Source organism: Hypanus sabinus, chromosome 2 (assembly GCF_030144855.1).
Source record: "Hypanus sabinus isolate sHypSab1 chromosome 2, sHypSab1.hap1, whole genome shotgun sequence".
Taxonomy (NCBI): domain Eukaryota; kingdom Metazoa; phylum Chordata; class Chondrichthyes; order Myliobatiformes; family Dasyatidae; genus Hypanus; species Hypanus sabinus.
Genome location: NC_082707.1, coordinates 165,835,757 through 165,845,958, shown reverse-complemented (window position 1 = coordinate 165,845,958; position 10,202 = coordinate 165,835,757). Strand labels below are relative to the sequence as shown.

The 10,202-nt window shown below is 38.7% G+C and overlaps 1 protein-coding gene across 1 annotated transcript; it reads right to left on the bottom strand.

The window, feature by feature from the left end:
- Positions 1-874: 874 nt before the first annotated feature.
- On the bottom strand, positions 875-10,177 carry ckba (creatine kinase, brain a). Its single transcript, XM_059958690.1, has 8 exons — positions 10,044-10,177; positions 8,702-8,907; positions 7,243-7,397; positions 5,701-5,833; positions 3,419-3,590; positions 2,562-2,685; positions 2,292-2,481; positions 875-1,255 (listed from the first exon to the last, which is right to left on the bottom strand). Exons 2-8 carry the CDS (start codon positions 8,892-8,894, stop codon positions 1,077-1,079), a joined length of 1,146 nt encoding a protein of 381 aa, XP_059814673.1. The 5' UTR covers positions 8,895-8,907; positions 10,044-10,177; the 3' UTR covers positions 875-1,076.
- Positions 10,178-10,202: the final 25 nt, after the last annotated feature.

Sequence of the window (10,202 nt, the reverse complement as noted above, 5' to 3'; positions counted from 1 at the left end):
AAGCTTAATACTAAATAGGGGCCAACTTGTAATGAAGTGATTTAAGATTTGGAAGTATATGAGCAAAACTCTACATGTTAACCTGTTACCAGTGTAACTGTATACAAGATGCCCATTAGAAAAACAAATTGTTTCTTGTGCTCTTTAATCTGTTTTTGAACACTATTGTACTTCTTCCAGTCTTTAAGTATGGTAAATTCTTGCTAAAGGATTATTTGATTCAAGAACTGAGGAAAATGTGGTTTAAACTGAAAGCCACATTGCCTTGCAATTAGCACAGAACTGGATAATGTACTTTAATAAACCTGTGATTACTTAGGCCATCATGCAGCCAGGGTCTTGGGTGGGGGGGGGGGGGGGTAAGCTACCCAAATAGAACAAAGGAAGGAACTGTACATCAAGATTGAACTAGAGAAATGGTTTCCATATTTGAGGGCATAAGGTGGTATGATTGGTTATTGGGCAAGTATCATAAATACAAGTCAATGATTAAAAAAATGTTCTTTTTAGAGAGCAAGACTGAATCTTCCTTCCAAGAGGCGTAGTTAAGTTGAATATCAGAAGGGAAGTTAATGCAACGGAGGAGGGAGAAAATAATAATGGATTACACTAGTAGGGAGACACAAATTAACATGTTACTCAGACCAGTACAGTGAATGTCCCATTTCCATGTTGTTAATATACTGCCTTGATTACAGACAGCACTTGAAAACAGCTTAGAAAGTTAATTTTGTTTTAACACTGACCGTTGTTAGACAGGAAGCGATTTAAAGATAGATGCTAACACCACCAAGTGTTAAGTTGCAAACACCAACAGCAGATTAACCACCAAGGATAGGTTAACCAAGTGTCTAAGAAAATTACTGTGCACTCATTTGTACGGACCAAAGTATATTTATTCATTTTTAATTCATCATCAGCAACAACAATGCAATGATTATATCTTCAAGATTTCTACTACATTTATGTCAAAGACAAGGTTCCCCCCCATTCCAGACTGGCATCTTAAGGGATATTTTTATAATATTATACAATATATCCAGTGAATAGATTAGAAGTTATGTGATAAAGTGACTTTACTTCTGAGCTGGGATAAGGCTGTCAATGGCCTGGCCTTTTTCAAGGCATTTCTCCATTTCAATGAGCAGCTTTACACCATCGACCACCATTTGAACCAACTCAACTTCAGAGAAGCCTAGGCGGTCAGCATTGGAAATATCAAAAACACCACCAACTGCAGCTGTGTCAACTCCACCTAGCAAGAAAGAAACAGCAAATAGTTTAGTATACTTGTAGTTGCTTGAACAAAGCCACTTCAATACAAAAATACTAAAAATTGTCTTGCACATGAATTTTATCTTAAACCTGGATGATCTGCATGTTAAAACATACCAAAAGTGAAAGTTAACAAATGCCAAGTTATTTAAAAACATTCCATGTTCCTTTCTTGTACTGTAGTGAATGCCAGAAAGATTTGAAATAACTTTTCTGTGGTGGGTTTGGTTTAAAAAAAACACGTTTAGTTTCCCCAGTTAACAACTGAGGAATTGTGTTCTTTTGCTGTATTCGGGTCATCTTGTGCTAATGTACAAGAGCACAGGTAGGAAGAGCAAAGAGGAACATTTGAACTTTGAGCTCCAATGTTTCCTAATGTAGGCAAAAATGCATCACGTTTTAAACATATGTTTAAGCACTGGAAATAAAAATAGCAACTAATTTATAACAAGTCAGAGTTATGGTGGGGTGAATGCCAGAACTCAAGTGATAATCCAAACAGAAGGGGTTTTGATCTATTTAATGAAGTCCAAATTTGGCTAAAAAGCTAACTGCTTATTTAAAAAACTGAAATACAAAGATAGTACTTGGAGAATGGCACAGCATGATGTGTCCAGACCACTTGCACACAACTCTCAGAGGTTTGAAGTCACATGAAAGTTTTATTTACTCCTATCCACACACAAAAAGCTATAGTTTTCCTTCTTAAAAATTAAAGGATCATTTTAGGTCCTTAATTGTGCCAGAAAGTGGAGCAAACCAAGAATATCATTGAGGCGTTAGTAATCTGGAGCCAGATTTATGGGTAATTTTGAAAGGCTATGTGGATAGATTGCATCTGTTCAAAATTCTTCCTTAAAAAAAAAGTTGTGCTTCTGACAGAATGCAGGAAATCAATTGTTCCAGCTTTTCATGATCAAGAAAATTTAGAGTGGTGATCCAGCCATTTACTGCCAAATCAAGTGCCTTGCATCAGGACGTACTGTAATTCCACTGTCAGGTAAAATCCAACTCACCTGTGCCACGCTTCTGCAGTCGCAGCCGTTTCAGAACCTCGCCAAACTTGTCGTGTTTGCTGAGATTGGGCAGTTTCACGTGCACACCAGCACGCAGGCCAGTCCCCAGGTTAGATGGGCATGTCAAGATGTAGCCAAGGTGCTCACTCCACATAAATGCATGGCCATTGCTTTTGAAGAGATTTTCAATCTATGATTTAAAAGAAATAGTTCAAAGAAAAATACAAAGTAGTTTTAGACATTTATTGACTCAGCAACACTCAATCGTACCTTTGATAGTCCAGTGCAGAAACGGGTGAAGACTTCCTTCATGTTTCCACCTTTCTGCATGGAGATAACACGAAGATGATCTTCTTCATTTACCCAAACTAGGAAAGTCTTATTGTTATTATGCCTGGAAAACAAGTTTAATTTGGAGCAAGCAAATTAATATCCTGTACAAAAAAAGTAATTTTGCTTTGCTATTAAGAGTAAGCTTTCGACAAAAATCTATCAAAATACAATTCCCTGAGGCATTATTTTTATCTAAATCTGTATCACACTAGAATTCTTTGGCCAAAAGACAGTCCTCAATTTGCCAACATAGCTAAGGTTGTTTGAGGAAAGTGAAGAGAAGATAGCTATTTTGTTTTAATATGACAAATATTAAAATCCATGAAGGAATGGGCTACATGTTGGGGCACACAACTAATACAATTGTCAAGGAAATGGAGTCATCTAAATAGGTTAGGTACAGAAATATTATCTTCCACATAAAGCCAACCTAATGGAAGTCATCAATTAGCTAATTACACAATGGCCAAGTTAAACAGATCTGTGAAATCCAAAAATAACTATTCTCACTGAAGCTGAACCATACCACTTTCCACCAGCCCACCCAAACCAACCATGATCATAACATTAGAAACCTTGCAAGAATTATAAAAATGCACTCATTCAGTAAAGAGAATTAAAAAAATATGTATATATAAATAAAGTTGTTTGTTGACTCTCCAAAAAAGGACTTCTAACTAATTTCACTCTAGCTAGTCAGTCAATTTATCCCCATCAGATGCAAAGCTTCCTGCATGCTGCAATATTGTAAATAAAGCCATTCTCAATCTTTTACTCCCAAGCCAGGAACTAACCAAATGCCTCTGCCATCAGGCCAGTCACGACCCATCCCAGAGGCTAGCAGCAGTGGAGACACAGGCTTGTCAAACAGGAAGTGGTCATCAATTAGGTTCTGCTGTTCCTTGTCAGTCATGTTCTTCAGGGCATAGTATTTTCCAGAAAATTCACCATCTAGACTTTTCAAACCTAGAGAAAAGGAAAATTACATTGTAAGAACTGTTTTAATGCTAGGAATAAATCTTCCATTTCATAACTTTTTTTTAAAAAAACAACTTGATAAGTTAGTTCCTCAAAAAGGAACTTTTCCTTTAGTTTAGATAAAAGGAGTTGCATTTATGAAATGATTTGTGAATTTCTAAGCATCTAGATATACTTATGGCTTAAAGTATCTATGAAGTCTCTGGGGATTGAGCTAAGCAGTCACCAAAACAGCAATGTGACAATGATCTGTTGAAGTGTTGATGAGAGCACATCTTAAAAACATGGTTCTATAGGGAATTAAAGAGCTTCATTGAAATAATACCGAACCTGTGTATAATGTACACCTTGAAAGCCTGTGTTTAGGTGACATTAGATAAATTAGTCACATCTTAAGATTGGTTTATATCAAAACTGTAAAGATTATGTGCTTTAAAAATCATAATCATTAGGGTTATCAGAAATATACCAAGGGCAGTGACCAAGCAGGAGCAGAGGCACACCCATGTACAACTTATTATGTGGCAAAAGATTGCAGTGAGAAGAACAGGTTCTTTTGTGCTTAGAAATGAGGAAGCACACATCAATTTTTTTTAAAAAAAGGAACTCCAGCTGCAGGCAGTGCCAGAGCACCTCAAGAAACATTTTAAATTGTGCAACCAGTCCAAGATTCCACTATTGGTACTCAGATGTGGGCCATTTGTATTATTAGGTTAGCTGCCTGTAATTATAGGTTCAGACTGAGCATTTCTTGGTGGCCAGAAAAGTAACAACCAAAATAAAACTCATCTTAAAACACTAAAATGGCAAGAGTTAAATTAGGGTCGAGCATGGACCAGAATTCCTGGTGTATACTGGGATGCACCATGTGCATTTTAACAATGCACATTGAAGAATTTTACCATCTGATGCACTATATACCCAAAAACAGTGAGGCTTAAACATTCTGAAATATATTATTCTTGTTAACTTTTGCCGGAGTCCTAAATTTTGGGGGGGGGGGGGGGGAAGAGTAACAGTTTTTCCCCAGACCTTGAAGTTGAAGTGTCTCAAGCAGAAGATAAATGGAGATTACAACTTGGTGTTATAAAATCCTTCTTGGCCAAAATAGCACATTTAAAAATGCCAAAATATACATAGTTTTGAAAGACAGTATAATGAGAAATTAAGATGTAGCAAGATGTAGTGAGATGGCATCCCCTCAAAGCTTTCTACACAACTTGATTTTATAATCTGAAACATATGGTCCAGAAACTTTCCTGAAGTTCTACAATTAGAACCCCTCCCCATGAGCTACAGTAACACGTGGCAGTTCACAGTTTATCCCACAATTGCAATTTTATTGGACACATACTTGCAATTCAGAATACACATTTTATGTACTGACTCATTTTCTGGATAAGAGGGAATACTTGGTGAGAGCCCAAGTCTTCACTTAAAGGCAACATTTCAGTTTCTCAGAACTAATTTCCTTTCAAACATTAAAACAATGTAATTGGGATGTACACTTCCTTGTTCAGTCTTAAATGAAACTACATTAATTTGTGTACAAAATTGGAGCCAGTAGCTGATATTTTAAACACTACAGAATTTGACAAGAGGTCACAAGTTAACAGTAGAAGTATTCATTTCCATAAATGGTTCAACTATGCGAGTTACTTTCCACAAACAAATGGAAATAGCTTTACCAGCAAAGCTGAAACACCAGATTAATTTGAAACTTGTGGGTTTTTGTTTAAGGAAATGAAATAACTTGGTTCCCATTTCAGGCAAGAACCATCTCGTGTTCAGGGATGATTCAGTTAACAGGACTTCAGTTTCTTTGGCAGAAATAATCCTTGTGTGGGGCTGGGAAAAAGGGTGCAGTATGGCAATTCAAGAGCTGTCGATGTATTATCTTCATAAAAGAATGTAAAATCCAGGCAAAAGGAAATGCAGGAAACAGTAGAATAGACAATACTAAATATTCAGTAAGAATATTCAACAAGCTTGTGTCACAATTCCCTTCTGAATTATCAGTGCTCATTTTCTAGAAGTGTGTGAAGACAAGGTCTCAGCTATTTAAAGATTAAAGCACATTATGCCCTTTTGACTTTACCGTCCTCTGAAAGTTTCTCAATAGCACGGCGCTCCCCTCGGCTACAGTGAGGTGGAAGGCAAAAGCCACGAATACTGCGGCCAGTGCGGACTCTGCTACTAAGCACATAGTTAGGATCCAGGTCATCACCACCCTTAAAAAAAACAAATCACATTTATTATTCCACTTTCATTAACAAAAGACTATTCAATTTTCTTAACCACCAAAGGGCATGCAATAGTCTATAATTTCAGATCAGATTCATCTTTGACTATTGCCCAGATTAGAGTACACCATAATGTAGGCAAACAATAAAATTGGGAAATAACATACTTTAAGGCATCTTTACATTTGGCACAAAAATGAGTTTAAATATTCACTGCATTTTCATTTAGAGTTGGAATGCAAGCTCAGACCTGAACAGAGCAGGTGCACTTTCCATAATAAATGCAGTTGTAGGCCAGAGAGAACAACAAATCTAAGATGAGCCACTTATGAGACTGGTACAATGCTGACACAAGGGCACCTTGAGGAAGGTCACCTTGCATTTTCAAAATGTCAAATGCAGATGTGGGGGTGGGGGGGGCGGGGACAGAATTCCAACCACTACTAGGCAAAATATTGGGGAGAGAAGAATGCTTCTGAAGTCCGGATTTGATACTATAAAATAATGAGAGCTGTAATTTATATCATAATGGAGGATATTTTAGGATTCCACTTACTAAAACAAGTTTTCTACAAATTAGCCTATTATCTTCCTATCACAAGCAAAATTTTTAGTGAATGGAAACTCATTATCAAATTGTTCAAGGGTATTTAAACCTAATCATCCTATTTTACAAGGCAAAATAATGTTAAGGTATTGAATCAAGAATCCTGGCTGGATTCAACAGATAATTACTGGGTGTTAGAACACTTCCCATTGTCTTGTTTTTACTATTTATGTCACCTTTCATAATCTCAGGATGCCACAAGACATTTACATCCAACCCCACACTACTATATGGTCACAACTGCAGGAAATGTGCATCCAAATTAATGTGCAGCAAATCCCCACGGAAAACATTTAAAGTAGTACTTATAGAGGCAGATTCTAATGTTTTATTATGCTCCCTGCAGACATTTATTTCTTGTGCTATGCATTCCAAATATCAACGTGGAACATAAATAATTACAGCACTTCATTTAAAGTTTATTCTGAAACCATTCTCACCCCATCCCCACCCCCGTCCCGCCAGGAGAGGAATGGCGCAGGTAGGGTGACTTGGAAAGAGAATGAAAGGCATGTATGGTTTAGGCACTCAACTCCCCAGCTTCACTTCAGAGTCCCAAAATCTTTTAGGAGATCACAACCACAGGGATGCCTTCTTCCCCTTCTGCACTAAAATGTCAACCAGATTTTTGTGTGCTCAAGTCTTTGGGGAGTACTTGAACCCACGATTTTATGACGGAGGCAAAAACTAGATCAAAACCACTACGGCTAGTACGTTACTTTATTCTTTAAAATGCATTGGAATTCAACCTGTACTTATGTTTAGTAAAGAAATGAACCCATTGTCTAACCTTGAGCTTCTCTGAGTTAAGGTCAGTTTTGTGCTTGTCGCTGGGTTTGTAGCCACCGTGACGGTCCCGAATAACTGGATCAAAAAGATCTTTGAAAACCTCATAGCTTTCTTCATCGCCAGCAACACACCCTACTGTCATAATAAACGGATGACCTAGATACAAAAAAGAACAATTACAGGTAGCGCTTCTTTCACCACATCCGCTTAGATTGTCAAACTATATCCGTTGACATTTGAAAGGAGTACTCGGCTGCATTCATTTTTAAAATGGGAGGGAAGGGAAGATGGCAAGGGCGTCACATCATTCACTTCTTTTGCCTTACGAGTTACTGAAGTTAAATCTGGGGGGGGGGGGGAAGCAAACATTTTGCAATGCGAGTATTACAATAATGAACAGAGACAGGCATCTTAAAACAATAGACAATAGGTGCAGAAGTAGACCGTTCGGCCCTTCAAGTCTGCACCGCCATTTTGAGATCATGGCTGATCAACTGCTATCAATACCCAGTTCCTGCCTTGTCCCCATATCCCTTGATTCCCCTATCCATAAGATACCTATCTAGCTCCTTCTTGAAAGCATCCGGAGAATTTGCCTCCACTGCCTTCCGAGGCAGTGCATTCCAGACCCCCACAACTCTCTGGGAGAAGAAGTTTTCCCTTAACTCTGTCCTAAATGACCTACCCCTTATTCTCAAACCATGCCCTCTGGTACTGGACTCTCCCAGCATCTGGAACATATTTCCTGCCTCTATCTTGTCCAATCCCTTAATAATCTTATGTTTCAACGATCAATTAATACGGCCAATTTAGTGAGTTATTTCAGGAGTACAAAAACAGGCAGTGCGCTAAAATCAACGGCAGTCGGTTTTGGACATGGTGTTCATTTAGGAGGGACAAGCCAAACCACAGTGCCGCATTCTAACTGGATTAGTAAATCTTGCGTCAAAGTAGAGGGATTTTGTACTATTCCAGGCAATCTAAGTGTTTTAGCAGGATTACCAGTCCGTCACCCAAGATGAAGCCACTGGGGATCGACTTGCCCTCCCGCTCCTTGCGGAGGTCGGGAGAGCGCCCCGAGCAGAGGCATGTAGCCATCGTGCTGACTCAGAGCGGGAAACTCCTCTGCTCGCCACGGCCTCTCCAGCCAAGCAGCAGCGACGTGCGAGGGCTCACAACTACTTTAAGGAAATCAAACGCGAAAGTGAGCAGCACCACCCACCAACCCCTGCACAGAGCGTCCTCGGCTGTGATCCATTCTAGTAGCGGAAAGCCACAATAGTGGCTCCTTTACTTGCTATTTATAACATTTTCCGTAGTTCCGAATCAATGATGCCCTTTATTCTGTGGTGGGCTGGATAAAAACCAAGCGCCAAGTTGATTTTAAAATCTCCCCAAACTAACTTCTGCCCACCTAATGAAGCAACACTTCTACAGGGAGGAAAGCAGGTGGGGTTTACCTGGGTTGTCCACTCCAGTCTGAATGATATCGTCAAGGGTAAATCCACTGGAGGTCTGCTTATCTCGCAACTTGCTGTACATCTCCGGGGTCAGGACTTTGGCCATGTGGTTGTTGTGCTTGCTCAAATCTGGATATTCGTCCGTCGAAGAGTATTTCATTTTCAGGAGGTTGTGACTGTTGCTGAATGGCATGGTGACCGCTTTACTGTAATGCAAACAGCTTTAGGAGTTAGGTTTGATCGACGAAAGAAATGGCCTCTCGAAGCGCGGATTTGATTGAATGGGTTGGGTCCGGTTTACCAGAAATACACTGAACGCTATATGACGAACACGAATTCATCTCATTTGCAGACTTCTACTTAAAGAAAATAGGCCATTTAGCGCGAACTTTGAAGCGGCACAATTATTCGAAATTATCAAAGTGACTGGAGTCCGTGATCGAAATAAACTTCTGCGCGAATATGGCAAAGTCTCTTGCACGTTTTACACACTTTAATATATTGCAGGACGACGTAGGTCGTGGCAGTACTCCAACCCGCAAAACTCAATATAAAAGGATGCTTTTAAACGAAAATCCGACTTTTGACATTAAAGTCCCTAATTGATGGTCATTTCCGACATTTGAGAAAAATATCTCGATTAACTGCCAGCATTTCCTGGGTACTTTTACAGTTCTTTGGCGTGGCAGAAAACCACGGGATTCTCAAATAGCGTTACGATTACGTAAATTTCTCGTCCTTCGTGACCCTATCGCGCTGTATTTCATACAAGATTTATGAAGGACAATCCAAGTACATTAAATTTGTGATAACGTCTACAGATCTTGGATTAGAAACAAGGCATTTACTCTCAACGGATTAGTGCAGTCATCATTCACAATTTTTAACAAATATCTTATTCGCAGTTTAGGTGCATACGATAATGCAAGGTTATTAGAAAGATTAAACTCATTCCATTGGCGTTGATAAATTGTATAGATTTTCATCTAACACACATTCCTTCAATATTGTATTAGAATGCAAAGGTTGATTTACCAATCAGTAAATACTCCGGCTAATCTTTACGTTTAACGATGCATCTAAATAGATGCTTCAAGATTAGATTTAACTACTATTACGTTTAATACACGTCTTATTCCAACTGAACTTCGTTATGATATTCATCTTATTTCATCTACTCGTGCTTTTGTCTTAATGCAAGACATTGCATTTAATTTGCATTAGGTTACTTTCCACTTAATCCAAAAATAGCGCTGAAATAAACATTTTTCTCGAAGCAAAATAAATAAAAAAGCTTTAATTTTATTTTACTAGCTAATTTTGATTTTCATAAAGATGTTACCTGAATAAGCAAGGAAATTGAGGCACCAATTTAATTCTAAGCCTGTGCTTCCCACTTTATCCTGATCTCCACGCCACCCTGATTGGTGTCCGAGCGGCTGGTGAGTTCCCATTGGATTATATAGTGCACCAGGGACGCGATCTCATTGGCTGCTAAATT

What these genes read in the sequence shown, in the direction of transcription:
- ckba (XM_059958690.1), bottom strand. Translation starts at nt 8,894, where the DNA reads ATGCCATTCAGCAACAGTCACAACCTCCTGAAAATGAAATACTCTTCG. An exon ending in TTAACTCAGAGAAGCTCAAG is followed by an intron (nt 5,834 to 7,242) that starts GTTAGACAATGG and finishes GTTTTTTTTAAG; the next exon opens with GGTGGTGATGACCTGGATCC. An exon ending in TCTGCACTGGACTATCAAAG is followed by an intron (nt 2,482 to 2,561) that starts GTACGATTGAGT and finishes TTTAAATCATAG; the next exon opens with ATTGAAAATCTCTTCAAAAG.